General features: G+C 44.5%; 1 protein-coding gene across 2 annotated transcripts; it reads right to left on the bottom strand.

The window, feature by feature from the left end:
- Positions 1-422: 422 nt before the first annotated feature.
- On the bottom strand, positions 423-10,258 carry Cxcr2 (C-X-C motif chemokine receptor 2). 2 transcript variants are annotated; one of them, XM_048808541.1, is made up of 3 exons: positions 9,819-10,258; positions 7,251-7,302; positions 423-2,706 (listed from the first exon to the last, which is right to left on the bottom strand). In XM_048808541.1, the coding sequence occupies exon 3, from the start codon at positions 2,685-2,687 to the stop codon at positions 1,608-1,610; it is 1,080 nt and encodes a 359-aa protein (XP_048664498.1). In that variant the 5' UTR covers positions 2,688-2,706; positions 7,251-7,302; positions 9,819-10,258; the 3' UTR covers positions 423-1,607. The 2 variants fall into 2 exon arrangements, with proteins under 2 accessions (XP_048664498.1, XP_015336849.1); XM_015481363.2 differs by having other exon boundaries at positions 423-2,710; positions 9,819-10,255.
- Positions 10,259-12,236: the final 1,978 nt, after the last annotated feature.

Here is a 12,236-nt window from a genome sequence, read left to right as displayed (position 1 = left end):
GGTGTGCCTTGGAAAGGAGAAAGGAGAGTGTGAGGGAGTCTCACGGTGGGAGCTGTTGCTTCATCCAGAGCTCCCTGCCCTCCTGAGCCCAGTCGGGTCAGCATTGTGCACCTCCAAAGACCCATTCCCAACGCTCCTGACTCCTGTGTCACCCGAGGACCCGAGGAGCCCTGAGGAGCCCTGAGGATCTCAGAACATATTTCTTCCGATGAGCCATGTTCAGCAGCAGGGGGCCTGAGCTGGCTGGGCATGTGGGGTGGAAGACCAGGCTCCATCTCGTCCCAGCCTTCTCTCCATGGACCCAGTAGCCAGCAAAGGGATTTATTTCTGGAAACGCCCTCCCTCAGGATGTTGGCTCATCCCTACATGTAGCAGTTTACATGCTTTGGTTGGAAGTAATGAAATAAATACCCCACAAAAAGTAGCTTATAAAAAAGATATTTAATAATCTCACTTTACAAGAAATTACAGGTAGATAATTCCATCATTGGTTCAGTGGTTAAAGTGCCGTTTGGGCTCAGCATTTTTTATTTTTTTAATTGAGGTAAAATGTACCATTTTAACATTTTTTTTTTTTCAGGTGTTGGGATAAAACCTAGGGCTTCATGCATGCTAGGCAAGCACTGTACCCATGAGCTACACTCCCAACCCCCATTTTAACCATTTTTAATGCGTAGCTTAGCAGAATGAATTACTTTCACATTATGGTTCAGCTATCACTACTGTCCATCTTCGGACTTTTTCACCATCCCAAACTAAAACTCTGACCTATTAAACAATAAATCCCCTCTGTTCCCTCCCCTGGTAACCACTATTCTACTTTCTGTCTCTGTGAATTTGACTATTCCTGGTATTTCATATAAGTAGAATCAAAATATTTGTCCCTTTTTGTATCTTGCTCATTTCCCTTAGCATAACGTTTTCAAGGCTTATCCACGCTGGAACATGTATGAGTCCGCCATTTATTTTAATTACCAAGTGATATTCCATGGTATGTATGTTTCACATTGTGTTGATCCATTCATTTGTTGATGAGCCTTGGGGTTATTTCCATTTTTTGACTCTTGTGAATAATGCTGCTGTGAACATCAGTGCACAAATATCTGCTCAAGCCTCTGCTTTTGATTCTTTTGGGTACATACCTAGAAAGGGAATTTCTGGATCATGTGGTAATTCTATGTTTAATGTTTTATGGAAAATTACCAGGCTGCTTTCCAGAGTGGTGTGCCATCTTATATTCTCACCAGCCGTGCATGAAACTTCCAGTTCCTCTATATCCTCGCTGACACTTGCTAATTTGTCTTGTGCTTTTTTCCTTGATAATGGACATCCTAAATGGGTGCTGTGTAGTATCTCACTGCAGTTTTGACTTGTGCTTCTTAGAAGACAGTGTGTTGGGTCCAGCTGTAGGATGGATCAGCTCTAACAGTTAGCATATAATTATGGAGAGGAGTGAAATACCAGGACAGGATTTCTAAGCCATGCTCTTCCTGTCACCACAACGGAGGGGCCACGCACTGATGTGGATACCACCACATGCAGCTTAGATATCTGTCACACTGAAGGGAAAGGTGGGACCCCCAGGATTGCAACTTAGGCAGGCAGTCTTAGAGGGTGGTGGAAGTGTTCCCTGAAGAAGAGCCAACAAAGGAAGGTTTGCCTTCCTTGGCCAAGAACTTCTTGCTGACCAGGCCATGGGTAGCCATGATCCTAAGGAGTCCGTGGCGAAACTTTTGGCCAATGAAGGCATAGATGAGGGGGTTGAGGCAGCTGTGGAGGAAACCCAAAATCTCCGTGGCATTCAGGGCCTGGTCAATGTCATTTTGGCGCTCACAGGTCTCCTCTATTAAGTGGGTCCTCATGAGAGTGTCTGCAACCAAGACCAGGTTGTAAGGCAGCCAGCAGAGCAGGAAGACCAGTACAACAGCAAAGATGACCCTCATGGCCCGGTGCTTCTGCCCCATGTGGGCCTTAAACAGGGTGCGCAGGGTGAAGCCATAGCATAACAGCATGACCAGCAGTGGTATGACAAAGCCAAAGGTCTGGGGCAGGATCCGCAACACCATCCGCCATGTTGTTGTACTGTTACCCATGTCTTCGTAGCACACTGGGCTGAAATTGGGTGGGTAGACATCCTTACGGAAAATTAAAATAGGCAGGGACAGAATCATAGACAGTATCCACATGCTTAAGCATACAAACTTGACCAAGTGCCGTTTCTGGATCAGTGTGCGTGTGGCGTGGACGATGGCCAGGTAGCGGTCCAAGCTGATGCAGGCCAGTAGCAGGATACCACTGTAGAAGTTGACTTCCTTCAGGAATGAGACCACCTTGCATAGGCCTGTGCCAAAAATCCAGCCCTTCACTTTGGAGGCTGCCCAGATAGGCAAGGTCAGGGCAAAGAGCAGATCGGCCATGGCCAGGTTCAGCAGGTAGACATCGGTGACAGAGCAGGTGCTCCGACTGTATAAGATGACCAGCATCACCAGGGAGTTTCCCAGCAAGCTCAGCAGGAACACCAGAATATAGATGACGACCATAACATAATTGTTGATTTCCAGGGATTCTGGCCGGCACGGGGCAGAATCTGGTAGGATAGAGGGCAGGCCAGTGCCATAACTGTAATTACTATATAATTCATCTAAGATATCGTCCAAGTTGTAATTCTCCCAACTGAATCCTTCCATTTTGAGATAAATCTAAATCCTGCCTAGAAAGGAGATAAAAGGGTTATTGCACATAAGTCTCCCCATCCCCACAAGATTTTGCCCACCCACACAAGAAATTAAGAGAGGAAGGATTCTTTTGCATTGGCTTGCAAGTTACATGGAAATAACTTTCACTTCAAATTGGTAAATAATAGGAGAAGTAAGGCTATGAGACAAGTATATAGTACACTTTATGAAATGTTTACAGTTTCCTTTAATATTAGAGAAAAATTCTTGGCATTTTCCACAACGTTGCTATCACCCAAAACTTTGTTGAAACTTTCCTTTGCATATAGAGTCCTTTTTTGGGTCCCTCAGTGGTGAACAAGTTTGGTTATTGAGGCTGGATATTTAACATTTGTAAATGTGAGATGCCCTTCAGTTCTCTCTCTCTCTCTCTCTCTTTCTCTTTTTTTGGTACCACAGATTGAATCCAGGGGGTGCTTAACCACCGAGCCACATCCTCAGTCCCCGCTTTTTAAATTTTTTTTTAAAATTTTGAGATAGGATCTCACTAGGTTGCTTACAGCCTTGCTAAGTTGCTGAGGCTGGCTTTGAACCTGTCTCTTCTCCCAAGCCACTAGGATTTCAGGCGGGTGCCACTGTGCCCAGCCCCTTCAGTTCTTAATGTTCGGGAGTAAGCAGGCCAAGATCAAGGCTTTACTATAAAACTGACAGATGAATCCCTTTATTTGGCTTTCTTTAACTAATTTTATTTATTAATTCATTTTGAAAACTTAGAAATTCATCAGAATGCATGGATTCAAAGAAGCAAGATGGAAAGACCATTTGAATCACAGCAGCATGGAAGTTCAGAAGGCTTGGGCTAGAACAAACTTTAAATCAGTTAATTAGTCTTCGCATTAAGCTGGGCACAGTGATGCACACCTGTAATCCCAGCTACTCTAGAGGTTGAGGCAGGAGGATTGATTGCAAATTTGAGGCCAGCCTGACAACTTAGTGAACTCCTACCTTAAAATAAAATTTGAAAAGGGGCTAGGGATGTAACTCAGGGGTAGAGAACTTGCTTAGCTAAACAAAGGGATTCATCTGTCAGTTTTATAGTAAAGCCCTGGGTCTAATCTGTGGTACTGGGGGAAAAAAAGAGGTCCAGCATTTCTCTTTTGGGAGGAAGGAAGTCAGACCGGGGAGAATGTATAGCTTAAAAATATATTAAAAATGATAGGCTGGTGGTTGCCTAGTTCTCCGAGTGGATGGAGACATAACATTACTTGGAGAGCTCCAGGCAGCCATATTCTGTCCTGTAGGGGTGTGCCAGTATTGTGCTCCCAGAATAAAAGGCAGGGATGTCAGGAAATAGAGAAGACAGGTGGAGACACACTATTCCATCTGTCCTTTGGTGTGTACCTTCCTCCATCTCCGGCTCCTCTGTTCCCTGTAGAGTTAGTCTTCCTCTGTGGGCTCTGCCCGTACTATGGGGACAGCAGAGGTCTAGATTTTGGGGAAATCTTATCCCAGTTTTCCAAGAAGAGGCAATCCAAAGCAAACCAGCTACCAACTTAGCTTCCTCTGAAATCACAACATAGATCACCGTCTTTCCACTTCTTTATAGCGAATTACGACCTATGGCCATAGTCAAGCTTGTAACTTACCCCCAAATGGAACCCAGTGTTAGAGAAGGATCAGGGAGTAAAAAGTTCCAGGAAGCACTTCATACTTATTAGACTGGGCATAATTTTAAAAAGATGGACAGTAAGGATGTGGAGAAATCAGAACCCTTGTACATGGCTGCTGGGAATTTAGAATGGTGTAGCTGCTTCGGAAAGCAGTTTAGCATCTGCTCAGAGAGCTAAACCATGTGGTCCAGCAATTCCCATACTAGGTATAGACCCAAAGGAACTGAAAATTTATGTTCGCCAAAAACTTGTACACAATGTATATAGCAGCATTTATCATGATTTCCCAAAGGTGGAAACAACCTAAATGTTCATCAATGGATGAATGAATAAATAAACTGAAATATATCCATACAGTGGAATATTATCCAGCCATAAGAAAGAATGAAGCACTGATACATCACACATGGATGAAGCTTCAACACATTATTCTTGGTGAAAAGAGCCAGACACAGAAGACTTCATACTCTATGATTCCTTGTTTGTGAAATGGCCAAAATGGGCAATTTGATAAAGACAGAAAATAGACTAGTAATTGCCAGGAGCCTGAGGGAGGGAGGATACTAATGAGTTCAGAGTTTCTTTATAAGGTGATGAAAGTATTTTGAAACCAGTAGCAATAGTGTTATAATATACTAAAACCCCCTGAATTATACACTCTACATGGGTGACTTGTGCTGTGTGAATTATATCTCAAATTAAAAAAAAAAAAAGATTAACCAAAGAGTGTCCTGTCTTACAAAGCAAATACCAATATTAAAATGATGACGATAATCAAAGTCCTAGGAAGCGTTTCTCTTTGCAGAAGGTAATCTCTGTCAAATCATATGTAGCAAAGAAGAAAGCTGAGTTAGAGTAAAAGAAGCTGGAAAAATAATGCCTTTTTCCCAAAAGAGTGATGGAATTCCTAACCCTCATTCCCTGAGAAGGTATTATTTCCCTTGTAAGAGAGAGGGGACAGACAAATTGCCTTCAGCGCTCTAAGATCTGCACAGGGAGAGAGAAGATTCAATCAATCTGTGAACCTAAAAAAATGTCATGAGGTGGGTGGGGCCCTGTCTGGCAGGGAGGGTGGGAGGCCGTGGGAGAGGAAGGTTGTATTGCTGGCTGGGCCAGCAAGATCCGCAAGACCTGAAAGGAAATTGCTGGCTCTGAAGTACCAAGGTCAAGAGCAAGTTTCATCAGAGCTAAGCCCAAGGAAGTCATGAGGTTAAAGATGGGTCACCTCTAAGAGCAGATAAATCAAAGATGCTTTTAAAAAATATTTTCAGTTATAGTTGAACACAATATCTTTATTTTGTTTATTTATCTGTATGTGGTGCTGAGGATGGAACCCAGTGCCTCACACGTGAGAGCAAGTGCTCCACCACTGAGCCCCCAGCCCCTCAAAGATGCTTTTTAAGGAAACAAATGAACAAGAAGAGAACCACCTTTGAGAGTGAATGCAGAGCATGGCGGGTGCAGAGCGCTTTGAGGGCAAGCCTCCCCATTCATGGGCACCAGCAGTGAGAAGTGGGGCTGGGGCTGCTGCAGAGATCAGCTGACAAGAACAGGCAGCAGTGGCAGCATGTGTTGCTCGGGTAAGTCCTCCTTCTCAACCAGCTAGCGCTCAGCTGGACGGCAGGTATACGGTGAGGTCACCATCCCGGGCATCCAGGGCTGGCCTGAGGATCCCAGGGGGAGACCATGCAAGTCAGGATGGATGGTCCAAAAGTCAGAAAAGAAAACCATGACAGGCCAGTGGCCTCCAGTCCTGGGGACTGGGGAGGATGTTTGTTGCTGGTGTTTGTTTTTTCATTTACCATTCTTTAGAGGTTGGGCTGGTGGCTAAAGGGTCAGCCTCAGGGAAGGGAGATGGTGCAGCTGAGGTCTGCTTTGTACCTCACAGGTATGCAGTTGCCCTTGGTCATTACAAATGGCTATGATGTTTACTGGTGAGAAGACTGAGGCCGAGAGGCTCAGCAAGGGCCAGTAAGGATCTAGTTAGGATTCCAACTAGATTAAATGGCTCAACTTGCATTATTTTCAGTCTATAACACTGCTTCTTTTTTAAAAAAAAAAAATCACATCTCATATTTTAAACATATTTCTAAGCTAAGTAGTTTTTTTTTGTTGTTGTTGTTTGTTTGTTTGCAGGATTGGCCCTGCACATGCCAAGCATGTGTTCTACTACTGAGCTACACCCCAAAGCCTTTATTTATAAGTTAATTTCTTGAGATGTGGCTAAGTTCTTGGGCATAGTTCACTCACACTGCCTGAATTTTGTGCATTGCCATCTTTTGCTGTTCCTTAAGCCCCCAATTAAAGAAATACCCCTTTTCAGAATGACAAACCAAACACCCTTCAACTTACTGGCTTCTACTGAGCGCCCAGTCATGTTCTCTGTGACCCAGTGGGAGCTCCCCTGCTGGAACCGAAACAGCAGCCCCTTGGTGACTCCCACCAGGTAGTTCAGAAGCTCCAAGGGTGGGATGACCTCCCATGGGCTACACACAAACGCAACAGCACAGGGGAATTGACAAGATCCCGAATGCTTAAGGGAAAATTTTTTTAAACAATGACAAAAGATGCAGGCATTTTCCTACAATCCCAGCATTCCTTCTCTATAAATATAGTCCACAAATGCTGGCTTCAGTGTCCAGCCCAGGCTCAGACCCCGTCCTAGAAGAGCAGGGAAGGCTGCTGGTTCTGGAAGGCTCTAGGGCCAGGGAAGGAGGTGGGTTGGAAGTGGCCCTGAGTGGTTGTTGAAGAGGGTTGTAAGAAGCAGGCAGAAGTTCTCCCTTTGGGGACAGGGAAGCCTAAAGCAAGAGAAAAAGGAGGCTGAAGGAGAAGGGGGAGGGGGAGATGCCCCAGAGTGTGGGGTCAGAGAGGAGAGACATGGGAGGGTAGGTATTCCAAGACTTACCGGGCTGCTGGACTTTCCACCTGTGGGACACCTCCAGGAGGACAGCTGTGACCTATGAGAAGGAGGTGGTGGTGAGGACGCACCGGAGGAAGTGAGTGGTGGATGGGATTGCTCAAGTCAGGGGCGGAGCTCCCGAGGGTGCGGGATGCTTTAATGTCTTTGAATAATAAATTTCCGGATTAGCTCTTGGATATGTTGTTGATTGATGGCCTCATGGAATTCATACTGGGGTGGGGGGAGCTGTGGGTCTCTGTGCCTGTCTTGCTATTTCACAGAGGAGATGAGTGAGTCCCAGACAGGGGGAGGGTTTGCCTAGGACCACTCTGCTCTCTCTCTCTCCTTTGCCATGATATTGGCCACTCCTGGCTCTTTCCCATCTCCAGAGAAATCAGCAGAGATAGAACCTGAGCTTTTGGTGAGTCTGGTAGCTTTTCTCCCTGGACCTAAGCCTTCTTGTTTTCTGTCTCCTCCAGAATCAAAACCTCACAGACTTCTCCATGCCATGACCTTTAAAGAATCCTCAACCCCAAGGAAAGGGCGGTTCCTACCTCTCTTATCTTTGGCCCCCCTCCCAACCATCTGCTCTGACCACAGGCCCAACTTTCAAAAAAAGTTTTTTTAATACTTATTTTTTTGTAGTTGTTCTTAATTGTCTTATGCACTAGACAATGAGTTTGAGGGTCCCAAATCTGTATCGGTACCCATCCTGCCCTTTGAGCCAACACCCTCTAATTTGGAAAGACAACCTTTTGGTAAAAGTGAAAGTGTCACCCAAGTTCAAACACATTTTTGAAAAATATTGAGTGCCACTGAGAATACATTTTGTTCCACTTGCTACTAAATACAACATTCATTTCCTGCTCCCTCCCATCTCCCCCACCCCAGTGAACAAGGTCTCAAGTCCCCCACCTCCTCTTACCCTGTCCTCTTGCTTCTTGGGCCTGGAGAGTACTCATAGCCCCTAACCGACTCATTTAGGTGACCTATCCCAAGGAAAGGACCCTTGGGTCCAATGTTCACCAAACAGTCCTCAGTATTTGTCACCTCTCCCTTTCCCACGTTAGTGAAAACGCAATGCCACTTGGCCATTTGATGCTAAAACCAGACAGAGGCTTGTTACACATGAAGAGAGGCAGACGAGAGTTGCTTAGCCAGGTGAGCAACTCTGGGCAAGTTACCTTCCTTGTCTGAATCTCAATTTCCTCATATGTGAAGTGGGCCAATAGTAGAATCCAACCAATTGGGCCATGAAGAAGATGGCATGAGGGATGACCCACAAAGCATTTGGGACACACACAGAGCACACTGTTAGATTTTCTTGTTAAGATGATTATTATTGAACTAGTTTATTAATGGATGACATGATGCCTCTTCTACTCCATCCCCAGTCCAGGGAGAGCAGCAAACCTGCTTTGAAGACTGACACCCATGTACATCTGAATTTGCATCTGTCTACAACTATGGTCAATTAGCATAATCTTGAGTGCCTACTGGGTTCTAGCTTCATGGGCAAAGTGCTTTTCAGAATTGTATCTTTTAATCTTCATTACAACCCCATGAAGTCAGCACTTTCAGCGCTTTCTGAATGTGGAAACTAAGACTCTTAAGAGCTTAAGACTTTACTTAGAATGAGGTGGCTGAACAGGGTTTTAAGCAGTTTTTAAAACTTTTTTTTTTTTTTTAATCTGCTCTCAAGTCCTGTGTTCTGTCTGATGTAACAGGAGCTGGATCCTGGCCTCAGCTGGATTAGGTACTTCTCTGGCCCAGACAACCAAATACTATGGTGCCAAAAGGGGTCCAGACCAGGTGTGGTGGCATATGCCTGTAATCCCAGTGGCTTCGGAAGCTGAGACAGGAGGATCGCAAGTTCCAAGCCAGCCTTAGCAAAAGCGAGGTGCTCAGCAACTCAGTGAGACCCTGTCTCTAAATCAGATACAAAACAGGGTTGGGGATGTGGCTCAGTGGTTGAGTGCCCCTGAGTTCAATTCCTGGTACCAAAAAAAAAGGGGGGTGCCAGACTGGACATTTCCCAGGTGGCCCACTTCTTGATGTCTCTTAGGTTGGTTTCATTGTCACGGATCCCATCACATGAGTATGCATGAGGGAATGTTTTTTTTAAAAAAGCTTCTGTCCTGCTTCTGCCGTTAATGGTCAGGGTTAGCTTGGACAGGTCACTTCTTTCTGGGCCTTGGGTGATCCTTTGAAAGATGAGAAGGTTGTTCCAGTTACACCCTATCCAGGATGGTGGTTATAGTCACATGTAGCTATTTCATGTTAATTAATTAAAATAAAATAGAAAAATTCAGTTCCTTGATTATACTAGATGCACTTCAAGTGCTCAGTAGCCACATGAGACTTGTAGCTATCATATTGGACAGGGCAGATGGAAACACGTTCATTTTGCGCAAAGTTCTGGCACCGTCTAGGCAAAGACTCAATGATTTGAACTCTAAAGTCCTGCAATTCTTCACCCCAGTTCTTAACAACCTCAGGGAAGGGCTGAAGTTTCCAGGTCCCTTCTGTCAGAAATATGTCCCTAGCAGCCCTGAGACCAGACAGCTCACCTACCTGCAGCTGTTCCACGCAGCTGTTGTAGTTGAAGTGGCCCCTGACACCCTTGCTGTGACTCAAGGCTTGGTAGCAGGCAGGGCTGTTGGACAGGAAGAAAGTGGAGCAGGCTTCATGGGAGACTTCTGACCTGGCTGCCCAGAAGGACGCGCAGAGGCTCACCAGGAGGGATGTCCCACAGAGGAGTGGCGAGGTGTCCCAGGACTCTGACACCAGGCGAAGGTCCCACCTGGTGATTCTGAGATGAACTCTGGGAATTTCCACTCCTTCCTGTCTAATGGCTCCCAGAGAGCCTGCCAGCCTGAAGGTGGAGGTCTGCCTCTCGGACTGCTGAGTCCGCACCTCCTTTTCAACAGGGAAGATGCAGGCGCGCTTCCCCGCAGCTGCCAGCCTGAGCTTGCATGAACAGCTTCTTCCTTTCTTAGAGGGTCAGCACAAAGTGTTCCTTCTGCTGTTTCTTGACAACCCTTCCCCTAGCTGGGGGATCTGTTGCCTCACTCATTCTCTGAGGATCCTGGCTTCTGTCCCCTTTGTCCCTCAAGGACTCCTTCCCTTCTGCTCTGAGCTTGCTTATGTCTTTCTCAATTTCTCACTTTTCTCCATCCTGGGAGCCCTTGACCTTCTATTCCACTGTATTCTCCTTTTCATGGGCAAATTTAGTGCAAAAAATAGCAGTTGCTGCCTTGGCTTCCTCACCTCCTGTTTCCTCCTCAATGAATCCTGCAGCAGGCTTCCTTCCTATCACTCCACTGAAACAGCTTTTTCTAAGGTTGCCAGCCGCAGCTGGGCTGCTGAACCCAGTAAACCTTTTCTTAAATTGAACTGCTTTAGTATTATAAAAATAAAGCAATGCATATTATAAAAAATACAAGCAATAGAAAAAGCATAGAAAGTCATACTTGAAAGTCTCCCTTCCGATCCTTTCCCTTTCTCTGTTCACCCATATCTTTCACCAAGGAAATGACTCTCTATAGCTTCTTGTAGAACTTTCCAGATTTTCCTTCATACAAACACAAACATATATTTTCTTTCCTTCTTTCTTTAATAAATGAAGATATTTTTTATTAATTCGATTGCTCTATACTTAACAATGCCTCATGGATCTGTTCTACATCAGTATATATAGATCCATCTTTTTTTTAATACTTATTTTTTTGTAGTTGTAGTTGGACACAAAAACGTTATTTATTTATTTATTTATTTTTATGTGGTGCTGAGGATCGAACCCAGGGCCTTGAGCGTGACAGGCGAGTGCTCTACTGCTGATCCGTAACCCCAGCCCCTATAGATCCATCTTATTCTTTTCAATGACTACACAATAGCCAGAGTAGGCATCATTTATTTGATAATTGCCTTATAGATGAGTATTTAGGTTCTTACCATGAACATCCTTTGGGAACTTGTATGAGTATTTCTGCAGCTCAGGTATAATTTTGGTGGGTGATACTTGTGTACATTTAAATTTTGATAAATACTACTAAATTGACTTTCAAAAACATGGTGCCAATTTACTGTCCCATCATCAGTTTATCAAAGGGCCTGTAACCTATATATCCACTCTGAGCATGGTACACAGTCAATGGTTTTCCCAATCAGATAACAGGAAATGATGTCTCACTTTAAAAAAAATTTTTTTTTTGATTGCTGGTGAGGTTGAGGTTTGTATTTTTCTCTTTCGAGCTACTAATTCTTTTCTGTTTTCCCTTTGTGTAGGATTGTCCCACTTACCATTGATTTGCAGGAGCTTTTTATATATTATGGGAGTATTACATTTTGAATGTTTGTTGATTATGTTAAATATTTTCTCTCAGCCTCCTGTACACTTTTTTTTTTTTCCTGGTACTGGGAATTGAATCCAGGACCTCACACATACTAGTCAACACACTAGTTCTGAGGGACACCCCCAGGCTCTGTAGTATGCTTTTAAACACTACAGTGAAAAACTGACTGTGTGGGTCTTACCTTGATCTCTGTGTCACTGAATTTATTTCCCATAAATTTCTCTTGGTTCATTTGTTGCTTTATATCTCAATTCATCCTCAAATATGGGTGTTCCCCAGTCTTCTACCCTGGGCCTTTCTCCTCTCCTGAGGGTAAGTCCGCCTGCCTCCCAAGCTTCAACTAGTGCCTTAGGGGCCGGTGTCTCCTGTTCCCATTGGTTCCTACTAGCAAGGCATTCCTCTTCTCAGTGTTGCTCTTGTCTATCTCCTCCTCACTATCCCATGACATTAGAGAACACTCAATGTACAATAGTGGCATATATACACAATGGAATTTTACTCTGCATTAAAAAACGAACAAAATCATGGCATTTGCAGGTAAATGGATGGCATTGGAGAAGATAATGCTAAGTGAAGTCAGCCAATCCCCAAAAAACAAATGCTGATGTTTTCTCTGATATAAGGAGATTGACTCATA

This window comes from Marmota marmota, unplaced genomic scaffold (assembly GCF_001458135.2).
Source record: "Marmota marmota marmota unplaced genomic scaffold, marMar, whole genome shotgun sequence".
In the NCBI taxonomy this organism is placed as follows: domain Eukaryota; kingdom Metazoa; phylum Chordata; class Mammalia; order Rodentia; family Sciuridae; genus Marmota; species Marmota marmota.
The sequence above is the reverse complement of the archived record's forward strand: the minus strand, read 5'-3'. Positions and strand labels throughout refer to the sequence as shown.